This window comes from Myotis yumanensis, unplaced genomic scaffold (assembly GCF_028538775.1).
Source record: "Myotis yumanensis isolate MYYU_CA2020_CCGP unplaced genomic scaffold, mMyoYum1.0.hap1 SCAF_15, whole genome shotgun sequence".
NCBI classification, from domain to species: Eukaryota; Metazoa; Chordata; class Mammalia; order Chiroptera; family Vespertilionidae; genus Myotis; species Myotis yumanensis.
In genome coordinates this window covers 15,613,621-15,637,175 of record NW_027223766.1, presented here as the reverse complement: position 1 = coordinate 15,637,175, position 23,555 = coordinate 15,613,621, and the positions used below count along the sequence as shown (strand labels likewise).

The 23,555-nt window shown below is 41.2% G+C and overlaps 1 protein-coding gene across 1 annotated transcript in view; it reads right to left on the bottom strand.

Annotated features, from left to right (window-relative positions):
- TRPA1 (transient receptor potential cation channel subfamily A member 1) overlaps positions 1-15,724 on the bottom strand; it is a 53,808-nt gene extending 38,084 nt beyond the window's left edge. The window contains exons 1-4 of the mRNA XM_070392017.1: positions 15,614-15,724; positions 9,578-9,737; positions 7,101-7,276; positions 2,691-2,798 (exon numbers count right to left, since the gene is read on the bottom strand). Of these exons, the coding sequence (XP_070248118.1) occupies positions 2,691-2,798; positions 7,101-7,276; positions 9,578-9,737; positions 15,614-15,724 (555 nt within the window). The remainder of the gene's footprint in view (positions 1-2,690; positions 2,799-7,100; positions 7,277-9,577; positions 9,738-15,613) is intronic.
- Between the last annotated feature and the right edge of the window lie 7,831 nt (positions 15,725-23,555).

The following is a 23,555-nucleotide window of genomic DNA, read 5'->3' as shown; positions in this document are numbered from 1 at the left end:
CATCCTATCATGTTGATGGTGTATCCCAATGGAGTTGGCTTCTTCCAACAAGGCAATGTGTCATGCCACGGTGCTCATATTGTGCAGGAGTGGTTTCAAGAACATGAGGGAGACTTTACCTTGCTTAGGTGGCCCCACAATCACCAGATCTCAATCCAATTGAGCATTTGTGGGACAAAGTTAAAGGAGCCATCAGGCAGCTGGTTCCACAACCATCAAATCCCACAGAACTGGACAGTGCTATTCATCAGGCATGGTTTCAAATGCCTCGCATCACCTTTCAACATCTGGTAGAGTCAGTGCCAAGAAGAATCATCGCAGTATTGAAGGCAAAAGGTGGCCCAATGAAGTATTGATGAAGTTGGTCATAATAATCTGGCCACTCAGTGTATATAACACTGATGTTAACATCAGTGATAGCTTTAATTATCTCTAAGATGTATTCCCAGAATTGAAAAGGGCGAGTCAAAAAGTATTCACACCCACAGTGAATGTAATTCCCCAACTCATGAAAATTTCTCTAGCACTGTATATCAACAAAGTTTTTTTCATCTTTGATTATTAGAGAAATTAATTAAACTTTATGTGAACCCTTGCCAGTTTCCCATGGAGTGTTGCTTTTTTCATTATAGATTTTTTTTTTAAATATATTTTATTGATTTTTACAGAAAGGAAGGAAGAGAGATAGAGAGTTAGAAACATCGATGAGAGAGACATCGATCAGCTGCCTCCTGCACATCTCCCACTGGGGATGTGCCTGCAACCCAAGTACATGCCCTTGACCGGAATCGAACCTGGGACCTTTCAGTCCGCAGGCCGACGCTCTATCCACTGAGCCAAACCGGTTTCGGCTCATTATAGATTTGTAAGAATACTTTATAGGTTAATGTATGTCCATTTAAAATTAAACATATAGATATAATCATATGCTTTGTCTGCTCAGGCCAATTGATGTGTTATAATCCAGCACTGAACTATCCGTACATGTTCTGCCTAAGGCCAACATGTATTTCCTGTTACTCTTAAATATTCTGATGAATTCATTGCTAGTACTTTTAAGATTTTACATCTACATTTACTTTTATGGTGCAATTCATAAAAACCTTATATGAGATTGGCCTACTACAGTACTTTTCTCTTGCAGCAAGACTATGATAAAACTAAAATGTACTTCAAATTAAGTTGTTTAAAAGGAATTTATTAAAACAAGCTGTTTCCTAAATACCTTGACTCTTTTTAAAAAAGCACACAACCTCCTACCAGAGTCCCCTGTTAATAGAATGTGTGCTGACGTGTCAGCAAATGAATTAAGCTTACTAAATTATTGCCAAAGCAAATGAAACAGATTTTAATTCATAAGAACATATAGAGAACTTACTGATGGATGAAGGAAAAAGAGAACACAAGCTTCACTCGATGGACTTAGGCACTTCCCTAGCAAATGGTAGAGCAAATGGTAATATTAGCTCGCTCCAGAGCTTATTTGTAATGCACTTTTTAAAAATGGCTTATAGGTCCCTACAGGTCTTTACTTTTTTAGTTAATATTGAAATATTAATTATTTTCAGCTATTAATCCATTAAAAGGGGATTTATAAATTTTTTTTAGAATTATGCATACTGATCTTTTGTCATTTAAAAATTACTATCAGATCCAGGTAAAATCCTTTCTTATTTCTAATTTCATTTATTTATTTGTGCTTTATCTTCTCCTGTTTAAGTTAGACTCGCCAATCTCTCTCTATTTGATTATCTTTTTCAAAGAAATGACTCTTGATTTATCAAATAATTTCAAAATCATAATTGTGTTCAAATTTACTATTTAGTCCAATTTTCTTTTGGTTTATTTGAAGCTCTTTTCTAAAGTCTTGGTTTGAGTGTTATGTAATTTATTTTTATTGTCTTTTTGTCCTAATCATGACAGCTGAAAAGAATATGAATTTTTCTCCAAGACATACAGTAAATATGTTACAACATATTTATGGAATTAAATATTAGGAAGATATTTTTAAATTATTTTTTAAATAACGATTAAGGAATCTTGGGAAGAAAGCTCTTTACTGGAATTCTAGTGCCACACTGGAAGGGACACTGGCGGAAGCAGGAGTCTGTCAGATGGCGTGCCCAGTTTCCATGGACCCCAGAGAGAAGGCGGCTCCCTTCTGGGCTGTGGCCGAGGGTTAGCCATTGCTGTCACACAGGGCTCCCTTTGTGAGAACCCATGGCAGCAATTTTTCTTGTCTTGGTAACATGAAGGGCTATGTCTCTCTTGGCTTTTATTTCATGGGCCCAACAATAAGTCTGCAATGACTATATTTACCTTTCCTTTGACTATTCAGAAGTTCAGAATCAACAGTATGAGCCACTGTAATTAACACACAGGCTATTACACTTTGGGTTTCATATTCTAGCCTGACCACCAGCTTCATCTTAATTTTTCCTGTCTCTACTTTCCTTCACTTTGATCTTCTCACTTTTCCTTTAATGCTTTCCTGTTAGTCTTTGGAATCCATTTGAGATTTAAGGTGGGTGTTCATACATAAAAACCCACAGAACTATTTTTATGACATATTTTCTGTACTTCATATTTTGCCTAAAAAGAGAAACTGGGAGCTGTTGTAAATAACAATAATTCATATTGTACTAATGAAAAGGGAAAGATAACAGAAAAAATAAGGTTAAAATACAAACCAAAATCTGCAGAGCCTCACTGTTATCTCTGGAGCATGCGATGATCACAGCCGTGTTTCCATTTTCTCCTTCCAAATTAATATTCGTACCACTGTGCTCGATCAAGACCTGTGTAAGAGAGGGAACAACTGTCAAGATTTAACCTGGGTATTAGAGTATAAACTCTGATGCCTGGGACCATGTCCTTATTCACTGTTTTTCATCCCTCTCCCACACAATCTGCCACAAAACCTTGCACATAGTAGGTGCTACATAGATTTTTTTTAAAAAAATTTTAAATATATTTTTATTGATTTCAGAGAGGAAGGGAGAGAGATAGAAACATCAATGATGAGAGAGAATCATTGATTGGCTGTCTCCTTCACGCCCTCTACTCGGGATTGAACCCGCAACCCAGGCATGTTCCCTTGACCGGAATTGAACCCGGGACCCTTCAGTCTGCAGGCCGTCGCTCTATCCACTGAGCCAAACCATCTAGGGCTTAAATTTAATTTTTCCATCAACATTTATCCCCTCTACCTCTTCCACCTCCACCCATCCCTCTCTGGCCCCGCAATCACCATACTGTGGTCCATGTCTATGAGTTCTCTCTTTTTTTTCTTTTTTGCTCAATTCCTTCACCCTCCAACCCCCACCCTCACCCAGAGCTGTCTGCCTATTCTCTATGAGTCTGTCTCTATTTTGCTTCCTATTCAGTTTGTTCATTAGCTACATAGATTTCTCAATCAGATGAATAGTGGCAATCTCTACATCATATCCATTGAAGCAATTGTGAAACTGGACATACAGTAAGAATTGTGATTATTAGCTAACACAGTCCACTTCATATTTCTCACTTGTATTAAATGAACTGTGTTAACTAAAGTCTTCAAGAAAGTAAATCTGTTGGAATGTATGGATTGGGGAGGAGGAAAAGAAAGATGCAGAAAAGGATGGCAGGAGAGGGAAGGAGAAGAAATATGTTTTTCCCTCTAGTCATATTTCTTTTACGGAGATTGCAAGTCTTTTGGGAAATGTCAATTAAAACTCCAATGTCTTCAATAGGGAAAAGAAAGTTTCATAGAACACTTGTATAGCTTAACTCATTTAATTCAGAGTTAGCCTGGAATAGAAACTTTCTCTATGATGTAAGAAATTAGCATTCCTGACAAAATGGTTAAGCAATTTTTCTAATGGAATTTGTCTGAAGACCTGTTACCCCCTCACCTGGTTGGCTTCCAGCTGATCACAACCAGTCTTTATATTATATTAAACCTAACAATACTTATCTCACATAAATGGGTCTCCCAAGAGAGAAGTCTGGGATTGGCCTACTAGAGGACGTTTCTCTTGTGGCGAGGCTGTAAAACTATAATGTACTTCACATTAAATTGTTCAAAAAGAACTTATTAAAACAAGCTGTTTCCTAAATACCTTGACTCTTTTTTAAAAGCACACAACCTCCTACCAGAGCTCCCTGTTAAGAGAATGTGTGCTGACATGTCAGCAAATGAATTAAGCTTACTAAATTGTTCCCCAAAGCAAATGAAACAGATCTTAGTTCATAAGAACATATAGAGAAATTACTGATGGATGAAGGAAAATGAGAACACAAGCTGGACTTAGGCACTTTCCTAGTAAATGGTAAAGTCACATGCAAACCTACCCAAGTCTCTAAGAGGAGATTTCCCCCTCTACCGTCTTAGACCCATTGGTCATTGACCTGCGGCATGTATTAGGGTGTTCTTGTATTGCCATAAGCACACTTTTTCATAAAGCTGGGTATAATTATATGTGCAGGGGCCCAGCTGGGTCTAATTATATGTGCAACTAAACTGTGCACCCACTTCAGATTCACTCATGTCCAGGCACGTCTGGAGGTTCTCAGGTGAGGCCTCCGGGTGTCCCTTTGATGAGAAAACAAGAAGCCTCGTGGGAGGGTCAAGCCACTGGATACTTTGAAGTTAAGCCCCAAGGACGAAGGCCTGCAAGCAACTGAGAAACAAGGCCCCCAGGCACACTATGCACTGGGCCAGTGTGCCCCGGGAAGCACTAGGCATGCCAACAGAGTCTGCAAGAACTAGAGGTGACCGTGGGTAACAGTTTTTCAGTTTACAACCATATGGGCCATGGTGGCAGGTTTGGGGAAAGGCTGGCAGACCAGACAATGGAAGAGCATTCTAAACTGGCCAGAACCGGTGTGGCCCAGGCCTGCCTCTGGGGTAAGGGGGCAAAGGAGGGGGAAGACCATTTGCCAGCATATAAGACACTCCAAAATTCCTCCTCCTTCTTTTATTCTCTTTATCTTGGGTGAAGCACAGGGGTTTGAAGGTAGTATTTAGAGGAAGTTATGGCTGGTAAGGGCAAGTAAAGGAGAGTTGATGTCTTTCTCTTGTAACCCCGCTTCTCTTCTCGTCCTGGTGTATCCCAGGAAAATTTGTTACAGCCGCCATTCTAATTTATACATCACTTGCGGGCTTATTTCTAAACTTTCTTTTCCATTTCTGTGTGATATCCACCTTTCTGTATTTGTTGGCCAGAAGAGTTCTGACTTCTATTTATCAATAGCCTTTCAACTGTTACTTCCTTTGAATTCCCAATTCACACTTTCAGAGCCCAGACTAATTAAGTCAATGGGCCTTTGTTTCTGATGAGAGCCTTCAGAGGAAGCCCAGGAGTTCCTTGGGGAAACACTAAGAGACATCTCTGGGGGTGGCAGGTGGGGTTCCTACAGTCACTAGCAGCTCAATTCAGATGGTTCATGAATGATGCAGACATTTAAAGAACAAACAGGCCACTGGCAGAGGCCTTTCCAATAACTTCCTCAAGGGGCCGCCCTGACTCCCCTTTTTAGGTGCAGATACCTAAACTCTCCCCTTTTTTGCTTCAGCCAGAACCCCGATTTACTCATTCATCCATCCATGCATTCATTTAAGAGTCATCCTTATCAGCAGTGCCAGTGCTGAGGACTATTAAGAGTCACACACAGCCCCTCCTTCTAGAATAACCAGCCAGAGGCGGGGAGAAAGCCATAAACCTATGATTACAATACCCTGCGCTAAGAATCAGGACAGACTGGGAAAGTGGAAAGGGGGCTCCCCTCACGCCCTCTCTGCCTAGAGTACAGGGATCTGGGACTCAGGGGGCTGAGAGGACAGTGTTAGGGCTAAAGGGAGCATAGAGCTCATAGACACCCATGTTTTATGTCTTAACTGAGTTGTCTTTGGTGTTTTATAGACAAAGTAAGTTGTGGGGTGGTGTGATGGGTCAAATGTTTTTGTCCCTCAAAATTGAAATCCTATTTCCCAACGTGATGATCTTAGGAGGTGGGGCCTTTGGTAGCCGATTAAGTCCTGGGAGCAGAGCTCTCATAAAGGGGATTCGTGTCCCTATAAAGAGACCCAGAGAACTCCCTTGCCCCCTCCAACATGTGAGGCAGCAAGACAACAGCCATCTATGAACCAGGAAGGGGTTCTCAGAGGACATAGAATCAGCCTGACCCTGGCTCTTGGGACTCCCAGCCTCAGCAACTGTGAGAGATGACTGTTCACTGTGTAAGCCACCCAGCCCATGGTACTGTGTCACAGCAGCTCAGCACTGACCAAGTTGGCTTAGCACAATAGCCAAGTCACTTGAAATATTGTTTCTACAGGAAAACGTATTATAAGTTCCAAATTGCCTACCTTAGAAACAAAGTTCTGAAATACGTTCCACTTGTAAATTGCATTCCTCTTTAAGTAAGCATGAGTTTCCCAGCATATCTGTGAGACTCAGATGTGTTTGAAAGCCCGGGCCCAAATCTTATCCTTTAGGCACTTACCAGGGTTTCCTCTATTTGACCTAACTTACTCTCAAAAAAGAGAGAAAGCCTTGAAAAATATTAATTTCCCTATAGTATCGAATGTCTTCTGCTAAGATGGTCACATGCCATCCACTTGAACCAAATTAGTAAATGATTATTATGTTTTCTGCCTTCACTGAGGCACTTGTCACCTTCTGCCTTTGTATCATTAAATCAGTCAGGAAAAAGCGGTAAAGAATCAACTTGCCAACATGAAGATCAGAACAGAATTCCTAATTCTTGCTTTCACCCTGAAAGCTTTCACCCTGACATTAGGCAAGTGATTTAATTCTCCTTGCCTCAGTCTCCCCAGCTATGAAATGGGAGTAAGTCTTACTTCATAGTTTGTTAAAATGAGGATTTAAAGAACTGAAACACATAAGGTCCTTAGAAAAATGCTTGGTAAATGTTTTATTTGATAAAGACCATGTCATCATCATCATCTTCTTCATCGTCATCACCACTAGCAAGGTCATTAGTAGGTCAGAAGGAAAGCCAACCGTATAATAGGCGCATTTGCCCTGGCAGCTGAGGTGGGCCATTCTGGCCCAGGCAGAGACAGCTGGCCAAGGGTCCCAGCCCCGCCTTACCTTCACCACCTCGTTGTGCATGCCCTGCACAGCCAGGTGGAGGGGCGCCATCATGCTGTTGTTTTGGAGGTTTGGGTTGGCTCCTTTGCTGAGAAGAAATCTAACACTTTCCACCTGGTTTTTTTCTGCAGCCCAGTGCAGAGGGGTGTTTCCATCATCATCCATCACATTTAGCACTAGGAAAAGAAACCAATATATGGGTTAGGTTTTGCATGGATGGGATTGAATGCCTACTGCATCCCTATTCACTTCAAAGCTCAGTGCCAGGTGCCACTGTGACAGGCTTCACCTTCGTTATACAAAATAAAAATATAGCTTCTGGTCTCAAGAAACAGCTGATAGACACTTCGAGGGGATGCATAGAATTAGGACACTGACTTTGTCAAATGAGTGATATCCATCTATGACATCGATAAGAAAAACAGATCTTCCGATTGCTACATGTGTTTATCTGTGGTATGAATTTGGGAACTGTTATGACATATTGTGCTCAATAAAAGCAATAATTATATGCCAGGCACTCTACTGGGTTCCATATAACCATTATTTCACTGAACCCTCCAACAGCCTGCAAGGAACCCTGACTGTTTTTCATAAAGATGAAGATGCTGAGGCATAGAGTGGCTCAATATCTTGGCAACATCACACCGCTAGTAAAGAGAGTTCGGTAAGTTGCCTTACTTCTTTTAACCTGTTTTCTCATATTCAAATTTGATTACAAAAAAGAAATATATATATTTGTGATGTCTTCATGCACAGTGTTTGGCCCATAGCAATGCTAAGAGACCACAGGACTGGAATTAGAACTTGAGCCTCCAATACCACACATGGCTACAATATGACATTTCACACTGTTTATTCTGTGAGCTCAGCACAGGAATGGGCAGCATCTTATATCTGTTCTAAAATAGACATGCCTGTCTTCTTTATCAACCATTTTAATTAGTGGCAGTATATCTTTATTTATGAGGAGGGAAAAATACTCACTTTTGAAAATGATTTGGGAACCATCTACAATGCTTAGACCCATGCTGCAGCCATGTCTGTTTGTTTTTCATTATCTCTGCACTATTTCCATTCACTCATCCAAAAGCTTCATTCTTTTTTTTTTTTTTTTTTTTTCCAAAAGCTTCATTCTTAATTATACACACACATATATACACATGCACTCACAGACTCACACATAGACACACACACACACACACACACACACACACACACACATCTCTTAACCATTCTGTCTGATCTAGACTGAGCACTTTATTGAGCACTTCAATCAGCACCAAACTTGGTTAAACAGGGGCTAAACTTACATACTTCCAATCACTAATTAAATAACTTGAATTTGGCTTTTTTCTCCGCCACTTTTCAGAAATCATTTCCACAAAGGTCCTGAGTCTTTCTAATGTGAGGGTGTGCTGTGATCTTCCTCCCTTGTTGGGTGTATCTTCAATCCCTTTCCCATCACTCTCTTCACCATCCTGCTCCTGGCTTTTCCTCTGCCATCTGACCCTTGATATTGGTGCTCTCCCCTTAGCTACCTTTACGGGCAATTCTCTGGTCTCCTAAAGGATCTCCGGGCATTCCCACAGTCCCAGCTACTTCCTTTGCAACAGTGGCTTTGTAGGGCTGGCGCCTTTCCTTCTATATTTCTAGTTATCTACTGGATATTCCCAAGTGCATATCCCCTGGGCCTTTTAAACTCAGTAGGACCAAACCAAAGTCATTAAACCATCACACGTCAGACACACTTTTCCTGTATTTTCTTCTATGCCTCCTTTTCTTTGTGGTTATACTATCAGCCTCATCGCTTTTCAGAGTCACTTCTTGCCACTTCCTCCTTACATCCAATCTTTTATCACACACTGTTGACTCCATGTGCAAAATAGCTTTCGAATCTCTTCCTTTCTCCTATTTCAACTTCAAAGCCCTGGTCAACTCTTTACATTAAAATAGCTCTCTAATTGGGATTCCACTTCCATGCCTCTTCCACAATATTGACAGAATTATCTCAACTTATAAAAGTCTTATCCTTCCACCTCACTGCTGAAGTCTCTGTGGCATCCACCTTCCTTGACTACAGTTGAGTTTCTGAAACAAGGCTGGTGTATGAAGCGGGGTTGTGGGAATATGTTACCTCTTCTTAGAGTGTTAGTTTTATTCACTGATGAGCAATATAAGTGTAGAATAACCTCAATAGAAATAATATACAGGGATACAGTCAATGTGTATGAATTTTTATGACCTATAAGAAAGATCTGAAGTGCTTGCCATGCAGTGTCCCTGGTCTCTGCACTGTCCTTGGCAGTGTTTCAGTAGGGAAAATTGAGGACCACTGGCCTATAGGGAAAGTCACATTCTGAGTGAGCTAGTCAGGCCCTTAAAACCAGTCCACCTTCAGAGTAACTTCTCAGCACTTTTTTCAATGAACCTAATGGGATAATGGATAGGGAGCAGGCACTGTAACATTTTGTTACCTTCACAAGAGGAGTCATTGATGATCATCTCCATCAGCCCAATGTCACCTTCTTCTGCGGCATAATGCAAAGGGGAGGCGTTCACATCATCATATTTGTGTGGCTTCTTTGGTTTCTTCAGACAGCTTTGTAATTCATTTGCGTTTCCTTCAAAAACCACCTAGAAGAATATTAAAAAATTTTCACTTCAAATAAGCATATGTAAACTTTATTAATATAAGTGTACCATTAAAAGTTATTATCATCCAAAACTATTTATCATGCTTACAATAGATATTTTTTTTAAGAACACAAAATGTTCACAGAGATAAAGAAAGTGCAAGCAAATGCCTAAACATTAATAAGAAACTGATTTTATTTTCATATTATAAATGTGTATATATTATAGAAATAAAGGTCTCGAGAAAAGTTTTGAAGCAAATGTAAGGGGTGTGATCTGAGAAATAAGGATAGTGATGCTATAGAGGAATTCTCCCTGCCAGGTGAAAATGTAAACTACAGCAAAAGGGATTTTGGTGAGATAAAGAAATTTTTTTTCATGAATGCAAGAATTAAGTCCAGGAATCTAAATTGCTATCCTGTCATTGGCCTTCACGCCTACAGTCAATTCCCATCCAATGTTTCCCTTCTTATATACCAGAGTTAGAGTTCTGGAGCATTGTCATGTCACTCACGTGGTCAGTAATCTAGAATGGCTTCCACTCACCCCTGGGGAGGAGCATTCCTATCACTGGGGTCCTATTGCGGCCAAATCATGTCAGGCTCACCTCCTTGGTGCTCTCTGCACCCAGGAAGAGCTAGTGTTATTTGCATTTACTGAGGACCCTATATCAGGGCATTGCGAGGATATGTCACTTGCCCAGAGGCACAGTAAGTGGCAAATTCAGAACTTGAACAGGAGATGCCTGGAATATATATTTTGGCTGAATGATGGATGCTAAAAATACACTAGGCGCTAAGGTCAAAATCACCCTCATACAATGGATATAATAATATCCATTATATAATAAGATATTATGGAGCCTAAGAGGGGACTTTGTAGAGTGGGCTCAGTACGTTCTGGCATCATTGGCTGCTGACACTGGCCTGTAAATGTGGAATTCCAAACACATGTTCACGTCCAATGATGTCCGGGGAAGAGCAAGAGCTTTTTGAATATGTCATTTTTTTCTAACACTTACTTTTTGTCCCGCTTTTTATATTCTTTATTATGACTGGACTAAAAATGATTTATCACAGGAGATTTTATGTTTCCTCCTTGTGAAATTTTAAGGCAACAGTGTGGACATTCTGAGTTTGATTCATTCTCACAAGATATGAAGAAAAATTCCCAGATAGGTCTTTTTCTTGAAAAGCTCATGACATGCATAGAATTAGCTTACTAAAAAGTAAATAAATCCTTAAAAATCATTGTATTCAATGTTAGTAATGTTCCTATAGCAATTACAATTTTAAAACAGCTTTCATATCATAAACTTGCTTCTATGAGGCTGCCTTGCATTATAATTTAAATTTATATATATATGATCAAAGAGTATATTATGTTCTTCCTAAAATTAATGCATCTTTTATTAATATCTATATTAACTGATAATCTATTTCTCTATTTAACTCTTTGAAAATTCTTAATATCAGTTTTGGTTCTGAGGCCAAAAAAAGTGTTTGAAAAAACTCTAGTTCTTTTCTAATACTGTCTATGCTAAAGGTACACTACACATTTGTATACTTATTTTCATATGTAAATAATTTTTCCAGAAAAAGGGAGGAAGGAAGGAAAACACATCAAGTGATGCCATGTGGACTATTAGACACACTAGAACTTCCCTTAGACTACTTGGTGAATTTCAATTCTAGAGACTTAAAAAAAACAATGGGAAAAATTAATTTAACCTCCTTCCTGTCCTGTGACAATATAGAAACTAAGATTTTTTTCTCAGTGTTCTTTCAAACTTTGGAAATATGTGCCCAAGCAATACATTTGACTGAATTTTTTCCAAAGCTATTTCTTAGCAAATATTTCATCACATGGACCAGAAGTAAAATGTTCTACAAGACAGTAAGTAGCTTTCCATGGAACCCACTATAAAATGACTATTTTCTAAAAATGCAGAAACCTCCCCAAACAAATGATCCAGGCAGGCACTTGCTTTAATTCTACTTTTGACTATGACAGGTCACATTTGACACATGGCAATATAGGGTCAAAACCCGTGATTCCTTATCTTACAGATGACCAGAACATTTCCCACTATTAAAATTAAAAACTATCATGAACTAAAATAAAGTTTTAATGTGCTTAATGTATTTTAATACAGTTAATAGACTTGAGCACTTAGAATTCATATAATAAATATCAGGTTGAAATAAATAAAATGAAATCTTGCCTGGCCGGTGTGGCTTACTGGTTGAGCATTGACCTCTGAACCAGGAGATTAGGGTTCGATTCTCGGTCAGTGCACATGCCCAGGTTGTGGGCTTGATCCCCAGTGTGGGGTGTGCAGGAGGCAGCCGATCAATGATTATCTCTCATCATTGATGTTTCTATCTCTCCCTCCCTTTCCCTTCCTCTCTGAAATCAATCTATATATATAAAAGGCTAAGCGACTGTCTGACTGGCCAGTAGCTATGGTGTGCACTGACCACCAGGGGGCATATACTCAATGCAGGAGCTGCTGAGCTGCAGTCAGTTGGCAGCAGTGGTTCTCGGGTGATGCACCCCAGAACCAGAGAGGAGGGAGCCCGATTCTGGGGTACATCACCGGAGAACCACCCTCTCCCAATCCGGGATGCCTCAGGGGATGTCAGAGAGCTGGTTTCTGCCAGGCCAGGCTGAGGAACCCCATCTGCCAGAGGGATCCCACTCACTCTTCAGATGCCCTTTGAGCTGCGTGCTGCCCCAGGTGTGGCCGGCCAGAAAGGGACTGCAGGAGGTTGGCTCCAGGGTGTGTCTGGCCCATCTAGCCCAGTCCTGCCCCACCGGCCACCTTCTAATTAATTTCCTTTCAATGTGCACGAATCCGTGCACTGGGGCACTAGTAAAAATATATTTTAAAAAATAAAATAGCCAGAACCGGTTTGGCTCGGTGGATAGAGCGTTGGCCTGCGGACTCGGGGGTCCTGGGTTTGATTCCGGTCAGGGGCGTGTGCCTTGGTTGAGGGCGCATCCCCAGTGAGGAGTGTGCGGGAGGCGGCTGATCGATGTTTCTCTCTCATCCATGTTTCTGGCTCTCTGTCCCTCTCCCTTCCTCTCTGTAAAAAATCAATAAAATATATTTTTTAAAAAATAATAAAATAAAATAAAATAAAAATCTCTTAAAATTTTGATCTTTGATTTTTGCTCCATTAACACAGAATAGTACCTAAGGAGTCACTCTTCCATGGTAGGCCCTTAAATGGAGATGTGTCACTGAATTTTCAATTACACAATTCTACATAAGCTTCATATACCTTTAGTGGATGCCTATGACAAGGGGTATCCAACCGTGTCCACATATTCAGAACTAAGTTTAAAAATGGGCTTCTCACAGAAATAAGTATTCTCAAGGTCTTACCCTATCAAACAAGTGTTTACCTAACTCTGTCTGGAAGTATCTTAGCACCTGAGTTTGATATGTCCTTTCACTGATAATAAAGGGACCTCATTGCTCACCCCACAGAGCCAGGAAGAGCCACTTATAGGTCTGTTCAGCAATCAACCCTGTTAAACACTTTTGGGAACAAGTATGTGGTTCAGATGCTCCCAAGGAATTGCTGAGTTCACAATGGCACAAGCACATCAAAATACTTTATACAGGCTCATCAGAGGCGCTGAATGGTCAGTCTGAACAGTACATACCAAGTCAGCCTTGGAAGGATTTCTTAAAGAAAGTTCTGGAATAAGCCAAAATTGTGATTTAGACCAATGATTATATATCCATTCAGTGTAGTTTTGTATGTCACATTATATAACTACACACAGAACATAATAGACTAGATCACCTTTAAAGAAGCAAATTCTTTAAAACAGATCAAAGACATCTGTTTCAGGTTATTTTAATGGAATGCATATAAGTGGGACAAAAATAGGGAAGCTAAGGTGAGAGATTAAACAAATGGACAGTCAAATGCTAAAATATTAACTCTTTTTAAAAATACATATTTTATTGATTTCAGAGAGGAAGGGAGAGGGAGAGAGAGATATACATATCAATGATGAGAGAGAATCATTGTTTGGCTGCCTCCTGCATGCCCCCTACTGGGGATCATGTGCCCTTGACCAGAATAGAACCGCAGACCCTGCAGCTAGGGCTCTATCTACTGAGCCAAACCAGCTAGGGCAAATATTAATTCTTGAAGAAAAGTCATCGGGAAAGGGCAAAGGTATAAGTCAGATGGTTTTAACCACATTTCTCATCTTGTGAGGTTTCTGCCATCCTTCAGTTTTGTTAGTATTCCTGAGGTAGTGTGTGTGCTGGAGAAAATATTGTACACAGTATCTTTTTAATCAGGAAATCCTTAGAGTTCAGAATTATGACGAGTGTTCTATGTAGTGATCTCTAATTCTTCTCACCATTAAGAATTCTATGGAATGATCTGGAATTGCTGCAGGTCATAAAATAAAATATATAAAGCCCTCCCTCCCTCTGTAAGTTTTAATGTGGCTTCTAACACAACACAAATGGCACTACTTCACTTAGGTACGCAAAGGAAGTATTTCTGGTGTGATTTTTCCAATTTTTTATAATTTTTTTCCTGTCCCATAAAATTAGTTTCAGATACACTATTCTAAGGCTGGAAATTCACTCATGATCTCCGTAGTAGGGATGAAACCAAAAGGTCATGAAGCAAAAATCAAAGATCAAAATTTTAAGAGATTTTGTTTTACTTATTTCAACCTACCGTTTATTATATGAATCCTAAATGCTCTACTCTTCATTAACTATATTAAATACATTAAGACCTGCTACTATTGAGGAGGAAGCTAGTATTCTGTGTGGATGTGCCAATAGACTCAGCTTGGGAGGCCTGGTTTGTGGGGTTATGCGATTTACTCTACATGTCTGGCTCACACACACGTGAGTATCAATTGGTAAGTATCAATTCCTGCCGCCTGTTTAGAGGGATTTTTGTCAATTTAATTTATACCAAAATGAAAGTTATACATACCTCTTGATCCTGCTAGGACTTTAACATACGAAACATGCCCACTAAGGTACCAGTAGACAGACAGACAAAGCCACATCTCCCTTCGCAGATACATTCAATCATCATATGAAATAAAACAAAACAAAACTAGACACAGCCCAAGTGTCTACGGATGCAGAACTGGCTAAATGCATCCAGAGAAGGGAATACTATAAAGCTGCTAAAAATCGTGAGGCGCCTCTCCAGGTGCTGATCTGAAAAGCATTCTGAAATGTATTTTGTGAGGAAATAAAAGTGCAAGCCTCTGCGACATCCCACTTTTGTAAAGTGTGTATCTGAATAATCCCCCTCCCCGCAAATGCACAGGAACTGTTCATAGGATTCCATTGCGGAAAGGGGTTTGTGGTGGGGGTTTGAGAGGCATTTGTAAAGATGATTAACGTCTGAAAAGAGACCCTTCCCCCTGCTGACAACCTGAGGAAACCCAGGGGTGGGTCTCTGAGCGCTTGAGCCTCCGCCCTCAGACTGCACCATCGGAGGGTGGCGGTAGCTCATGCTGCCTTCAGAGCAGAAGCCAGGGAACAGCTTAAGCAACAGAAGCCCCACCCAGTCCTTGGGACCCCATGGACCACCTACCCATCTTCAAAGGGCCTTCCTCTCCGCAGGGTCTATCCCGCCCCTCCTACCCCCTCCCCGCCCCCGGATTCTTTACTCTATGAGTCCTGTAATGCTTCCCTCAGGTGCTGGTTTCTCCGTTTTACTCCACGGGACAAGAATGCTTCCCACCGCCAAGGCACTTCGGGAAATCCGACTTCCAGGTACAGCCATTTAGCTCTTCAGTCTGAAATAAAACCTACAAAACACGGTCTGGCGACACCGCACACGCTCCCGCCCGCCGATCGCCCAGGGTACCTTAAAGGAGTCCTTGGAGTCGTCCATGTCGTCCTCCACGCCCTGGTAGACCACGCCCTGGGGCTCCTTCTTCCCCCCGGTGCGCAGCATCCTCCTCAGGTTGCGCCTCATGGTCCCCACCCCGGACGCCACCTGCTGCAGCTGCTGCGCGCGGGCACCTGGGGCGACAGAGCGCGGTGAGCCGCCGGGCGCCGGGAGGCGGGTCCGCCGGGCAGTCCCGGGACGTGGAAAACTTGCTCCGCGCGAGGCCGGGAGCTTCTGCGAGGAGCGCTCGGGCCTCAGCTACTTGTAGTGCAGGAAGGAGAAGGGGTGTGGGGTGACCTCGTGGCCCCGCGCGCAGAGATAGGGGGTGCGGGGGCGGCGCACCGCGTGTCCCCAGGGCTCACTCACCACTTTAGGCGGAAAGCGCCTATTTCCTGTCTCTCCCCTCCCCACCTCCACCCCCATCCCAGTCTAGGTGTCAGGTCAGGGTGGGTCTAGCTAACAAAAACACTGAGCCCCCACCCCACACATGCCCTACCCAACAACCTTGGCGGTGGGGGAGAATGAGATAATAACTGGGGACACTGGGAAGATTTCTATTTTTTAGAATTTATTGTTTCTAAAAGCCACTGGGCCTGTTTTTCCTTGTCCGTTTCATTTTAAAAGCCTCTTTGGAGATACAGTCTTTAGAACAACTCCTATTTTCTAATAGAAGGTCCCACTTCCTCTGGATACATTTCCTGTGGATAACAATACTAATACACTTCAGGTTTGGTTTTTCAGAATGGCTAATGAAATGACTGTTGGGTTAAAGAAGTCAAGTTGATGGCTGTTTACCATCAGCTCTGTTGGAAAGGCCTATCTCCATGGGCCTGCACTGCCTGCATAATCAACGGCATAGGTGCCGGTTGTAGAGTGGAAGGTGTGTCCTCTCCTTTGAGAGGCTAGTTCTTCATTGAGGTGCAGACAGTGGGACCTCTAAAACTGTTGCCACTGTATTTAGGTCACAGGGTTAGGAAGCAACAGACTTCCTTCCAAAGCTGTTGCACCTTGCACAGGAGAAAACTTGGCCCATCTTTTATTTGGACACACTGCACCCCTTTGAGACCCTGGGTGGTCATATCCAGGTGGTGGTCTCCAACACCTGACACAAGTCTGCATGGATGCAGGCTCTGGCATAGAGCCAGCACTAAATACAAGTATGTGGACTGCCTGACTTAGGGGCTACCCTGGGCTGAACTCAAGGGTGGTAGGGTGGTCATGATGCTATTGAGGCACTAAGGGAAGGTTCCCTCAACTCTTCCAATAGAAATGACAGGTTGCCATCAATTTCACCCCCTGGACTGGAATTCTTTAGAAGGTGAATACTGAGGTTCTCTCCAGTCATCAACCCATGTGGCCTGCTGGAAGGTTGGTGGAGGATACAGCATTCAGCTTTACCACCTGCAGTTTCCCATCAGCATCTGCACCCAGTGAGTACAGACCAGGCATCAGCTGCTATCAGGTTGGAGTGGGTAATGTATTTAGAAAAAAAATCTAAAAAAAAGATTCAGAGAGGGATGGAGAAAGAATATCGTTGAGTCACTATTGTCTGCTGGCATTTTACATCTATTAGTTCCTCATTTTAAAAAGGAAATGCCTCAGAGGAATATTAAGGTTTTCTATTTGTTATCGTCAATTTACTTTGATCAATTGCTTTTCTCCTAACACTTAGCTGAAAAGGGTCACCAGGGCAAAAAGAGAATGAAGAGGGTTCTGAAAGGGGTCATTCTGGAAGCCTGGCAGAGGGTGTGCCCTAATGGCAAGCATCATTTAGCTTTGAGAGAGGACCTTGAGGGCCAGGGAACTTCAGCTTTAGAGGGGTGCAGGCAGGAGGGTCCCAGGACACCTACTCCTTCCTTCCTCCTAGCCTCTCTGTTGCTGCTCCTCAGTTAACACTTGCAGACCATCTCTGTGTCCTGTGGTCACTGGTTCCCCCATCATTCTTCCCATCTCAGCATTGCTTTGCCTACATTTAACTGGAGTTTTCCTTTATTTTTACATCTCTGTAGATCTGGTCCTGTCTGCCTTCCATTTTTCCAGAAGTCTTTAACATTTCTAGATTGCTGGTGGAATTATTTTGTTTACCCACCTTAGTTTGACTTTACTCTTTACTACAAAAACTTATATATATATATTCTTTGCCATTTCATAGGATTACAGATGGGAAGGAAAATAGGTGTGTGTACTCAGACAACGATCTTAATCAGATCGCTTTATCTTATTTCCTAGGTGATTTTTTAAAATTCTACGCTGTTTCTGCCAAATTGCATGGAAAGGGAATTTTTTTTTTATACAGCACATCTTAACATATTTAAGTTACATTACAAAAGGATTGAGTCAGGAGGAAGGGAGGAAACTGATATTCACGAGGCTCTACTGCTCACCAGGCCATGTGCTAGTTTGGTGACACCTAGTCCCAGATGGAACATTCTGGTTAATATGGACAAATTGTGAGATAATTACACACACACACATTTTACTGTGAAATGCTTTTTTCTACCAGAGAACCAGAGAAACGCAGCGTACTTTGTTACAGAGAAACCTGAAGCAGATTCTGTCCTGTCTGCCTCCCACAAGACCAGCTGATACACAGCACCATTCCCAAGGCCCTTGGCAACCGTGGTCTAGAGAGATTATCAGAGCCATTAATAAAATGCAAATCTGATAAGATTATTTAAAATGTCAGATGGTTAAAAAGCTAATTAAGTTGGCCTCCTAGGTAAGGAAAACCTTGCTAAGAGTTCATTGTGTCATGGCGAACATAATTCCAAATTTTAGGATAAAGTAAGGTATATATAGTTATTTTATTTGTATTATGTTCTTATAAAACAGTATATATTTTATGCCTTAACTTAATCAGATGATGGAATTAAGCTTTATGTTGTAAATTTCTATTTCTAACTATTTTACCTAAAGCAACAGCCAAAATTTTATGATAGAATTAATCTTTACATTGTGAATTATTTTATTTCTAATTATTTAACTAGAAGCAATAGCCAAAATTTTAAATTTGTTTCTATGCTATCTGCCAAGCCTCTTGATGAATTCTGAACAACCATAGCTCAAACAGTTCAAACAGAATCAGATGTGAAATAAAGTTTTGTTTCATTCAATTCATGATGAGATCTAAGTTACACTAAAACTCAATCACATCAAATATAAAATGACAATCTACATTCCTTACAGTGGTGAACCAAACTGGCATTTCAGATATATAATTTTTATTATAATTAAACTAATTCTTTATGTCAGAAACCTTGACTCATCTAACATCTGAAATATGTGTATTATTCCTTAAAAATATGAAAGTTACAGGATATTGAATAAAAATTATGCTTACCTTCATTCATGGAATTTGACATCCTGTTTCAGAAGTTACACAGGCAAAAATACCCAAGCACAGAACTGTTCCTTTTCTCACCGGCAGTAGGTGGCACTCACTTTTATAGTCCCATATAATTATACAAGGGGCGTGTCATTCTAAGAGTCAATATTATGCCTTTTTATTAGATTACCTAATATAATTGATGGATGAGCATTAAGTTTTCATAACTCGAGCTTTAAAAGTTGATTACTGGCTACTGAAAAGGAATCACTTAATTTAATTATTGCTTATAAGTTTATCTCAGTTGCATAGCTTCTTGATAATCCAGTGCCACAAATCAAAATAGTTAATAGGTAACCTTAAGAGAATTATCTAGCTTTTGCAGAAAACTAAGTACTGTACCATTCTTCTACTGAATAAAAGGCAGAATACCAAGAAAAGTAAATGAAGGATTGCAACATTGTCATTTACTTGTTTAAATCTGTTATATACCAGTAAATTGGAGACAAAATTGAGTTACCCAATAGAAAATTATCATGACAAATGTCTCATACCATAAGCATGTATCTGTGTCTACCACAGATAAGATGGAAGAGGAAAAAGCCCGGAGCAGCTGGAGGGGTATTGTTTGGGGCCTGCAAGGGGGGCCAGGAAATGTAGTGCTTAGGAGGAAGAGGAGGCGTCTTTATTGATAGTCCCTTCTGCAGGTTCTCTGGGCCCACAACTATGGGTCGGTGGAGGCTCCCTGAAGGAAGCAAAGCTCATCTTATTTGATGAGTAGCAGCTAACCAGGAGAAAATTGGGGCGGTGAAGGAAGATGCATGTGAACAAGATCATCACAGACAGAAGGAAGAGCATGGGCAAATCATGAAGTGAGAGAGGATGGTGACGTTAAGGAATTGCAACAACATGGGTTCTCCAGAGGGAGCAGAAGGAAAGAACTGTGGATGCTTTTATAATTGGGTAGTCCATATTATAGGGTTTAAAACTTTTTTTTTTTTTAGCTCCCTCCAATAGCATTGTAGGGGATGAACCAAGTAGGCCAAGAGTGGGGTCAATAATATCAATAAAGATGGCATAATGATCATGAAGTCAGGAAGGATAAAGTCCTGAACCGTGGCAGTGGAAATAAAGAGGGACGGAGGATTTAGTGGACCTCCAGGACATAGGCACCACAGAAGTTGGAGGACAATTTGAGGGTGAGATGAGTAAAAGTAGAGTCTAGAATGACTTCTAGGTTTCTGATTTCCTGGGGAGGAGAGAAGAGGATGATAAAGGTGGGGTGTGTTCAGATAGGAAGGAAGGAAAGCCATGAAATGAGAGTGTTTCAAAATTTTATAAATTTTAACTTTTCTGCAAAATCTGCAAAAATGATAAAGAAAATGGGGACCAAAAATATCCTTTTAATATGGAAACTAGAATCTCACTAATGACCTTGCTAGGAGCTGTGTGAGAATTTAAATCTATAATAATAAGCGTTTCAGTATGAATATCATGTTTATTATGATAAATAATAGTACAGTTTAGTGTTGAAGTGATTTAATTATAGATAGAATGGACTTTAATGGTTTTCATAATGATATTGGGCAAAGTTTAAAATCTGACTACATTCTGAATACAAAAAAAAATCTCTAGTTCATAACTACTGAAACTCCAACCCTGATATTTCTCCATGTGAAGAGTTTCATCTCTGCCTAAATTTGTTCAGAAATTTGTTGATGATAATGCACATGATTTTTGTAGTTTGCCATGTTTTCAGTAATTCAATGTCAAAATGATAGAAAATGATGCTATACATGAAATGACGTGGAGTTTATAACAACAAAGTTTCAAGGTCTGCTGAATATGAAAGGATTTTTCAAACCCTCATCCTGAGTAATAATATTCTAAGTTATTATTTAGTTGTCAAAAATGAACATTTTAATAACATTTCATGTGCAGGACAATATCCCTGAAGGAAAAGGAACAGCTTATAGAAAATTAGCAAAACTGGAAATGGTAGAATAGAAAATTGTGGTTTTACTAAGAAAATAAACTCTTAAAAATTAAAGTGTAATACTTTATTATCTGCAATAACACAATTCCAAAGAAATAAAAGTGATTCTGAAATTCAACTAAGAAAGATATTTGGTTATACAATCATTTGTATACTTAAAAACTGAAATGGTGTTCTTTTTTCACAAAACATTCTATGAGAAGCTTAAGTGGAGAATGACCTGCATTTATTTTAAATGTATACTATGGTGGGTTATTACAAAGAAAAAGGAAAGAAGTAACCTGTCTTTTACCTTTGTTTGTTTTTTGTGTGTGGTTTTTTTTTTTTGCGGGGGGGGGGGGGGGGGTTCGCCAGGGATGAAGTAAATACAATAGCCCCCTATTACAAAACAAATATAGAGAACGCTCCAAAAGCTGGTCCACTACCCCAGTAAGAAATCCGCAAAACCACTTCCAAGTTACCATAGCCACAGAAGATTTCACAAATGCTCTGCTGAACCAGATTTTTCCAAACTAAGAGACCAAAAAGTCAGACAATGACCTGGAACTTGAAATAAGAGGACCAACGTTTGAGTCCCTACCTGCCATCTGGCAATTTTGTAACCTTAGGTTGGACATTTAATTACTGCAAATTTCTGATCACTTGGACACTAATTAGAAATAATAAACCAGCCTCATTAGGGTGACATTAGGAACAAATTAGACAATGTCAGAAAAAAAATGCTATTAAACGGTAAAGCATGTCATCAGGGTTTTACCAGCAGCATTACAAAATGCTTATTTATTATGCGGGCGACCATTTCAGTAACAGGAGAAAGCATTAGGAGCGCAAACAACAGAACGTCCAGGGACCTTTCAGGTGGCGGAACATTGCATCTCGGGCTCTTCTGAAGCCAAAGGTCTTCATTGTGGTTCTTGGGAATCAGATAGACCCTCAGGGAAAGAACCATGGAGTCATTTTTTAATCGAGTCACTGTAATAAAAGGCAAAGAATGCCTTCTGCTTCCGCCTCATTCCAGAGTCACCAGGATGCTTACAGTAATTACTGGACATTGTTTGTTATATCGATGCCAACACTCACTCATCATCACAGGGGCCAGGTTTCGAACTTGTTATCTCATGTCAGTGCTTCACAATTATTATCCCATTGCATTTACATGGCAGCTTACGAAGCGGGCCCTTCATTTCCCTCATTTGTAGGACGAGGACGTTCAGGCCACATTGGTAGGAAACGACCCCGAGGTCAGTTTGCTTTCGGTGGAGTTACTCGCAGGCAACCGCAGGCTGAAAACACGGACGGAAAACTCCAGAACTAAACAGCTGTAGGTGTCCCCGGGCAGGCCCTTCCGAGAGGGGGGTAAAGTCTCGCGATATCTTGCTTCTCCGCCCCCCCCACGTGACCCGTCCCTCCAGCCAAGGGTCCACGCGGCAGGCGCTCCGCCATCTTGGTTGCAGGACGGCCTGTGCGGTCGCCTCCAAGTGCTCGTGTTCCAGTCCCCCCACCGACCCCAAGGCTCCGTCGCGATGCCTGGTCACCTCCTTCCCCTGGTCACGCCGGCATGTTACCCTCCGGCTTCGCCACGGAAAGGGTGAGTGCAGCCTAAGGAGGTGCTTTGAGGGGGCGAGGCCATGCTCGTCACTTTTCTTGCAGTGTATTGTTATGTTTTATTAGCTGTCCTTCTTAATCTCTTACTGTGCCTAATTTAGCAATTACGCTTTATTGTAGGTGGGTAGGTGCGGAAGAGAACATGGTGTATATGGGGTTCGGTACTGTCTGGTTTCAGGCATCCATGGGACATCCGTGGGGCATCCGCAGGGCATCTATGGGACATCCGTGGGGCATCCGCAGGGCATCTATGGGACATCCGTGGGGCATTCGCAGGGCATCTATGGGACATCCGCGGGGCATCTATGGGGTATCCATGGGGAACCCGCGGGGCATCCATGGGGCATCCGCAAGGATAAGGGGCGACGACTGTGTGCGGCTTTCAAGGATTGTTGAGAGATTCCCTAGCATCTTGGTGTCAGTTCTGACATTTCCTAATCTCCGTGAGTCAAGTTGCTCACCTCCCCCTTTCATTGCTCTGCCCACGCGATTATTCTCCTCTTCTGTCAACACGGAGACCAGACAAATTGCCTGCCCGAGAGGAGTCCTTCAGATATAAATCTCCTGTGTTGTAGTTAGAGAAAACAAAAACAAATGATAATTGCTCGATTGCTCAGTAAGGTACAAAATTCATCCAAATCACGGTGAATATTGGACGGATCGGTTATCATGCCCATTGGGAGGTGACCCAAACAAAGGGAGACAGCCAGTTCATCTTCCGTGAAGGCCGAAGTGAGAGCCCGGGAACATAATCACCCTTTCTTTAAAATGTGTTTCCCTGCTTCGGAAAACATCAAGGGAAATATCAGGGGTGTGTGTGTGTCTGTGTGTGTGTGTTTATATCTAACAACATTTAAAATAAATCTTAATGTACATTTTGAAATAAAATTGAACGTTTGACCCAGTAGAGCAGGCTAATTTTTTAAAAATATATATTTTATTGATTTTTTACAGAGAGGAAGGGAGAGGGATAGTTAGAAACATTGATGAGA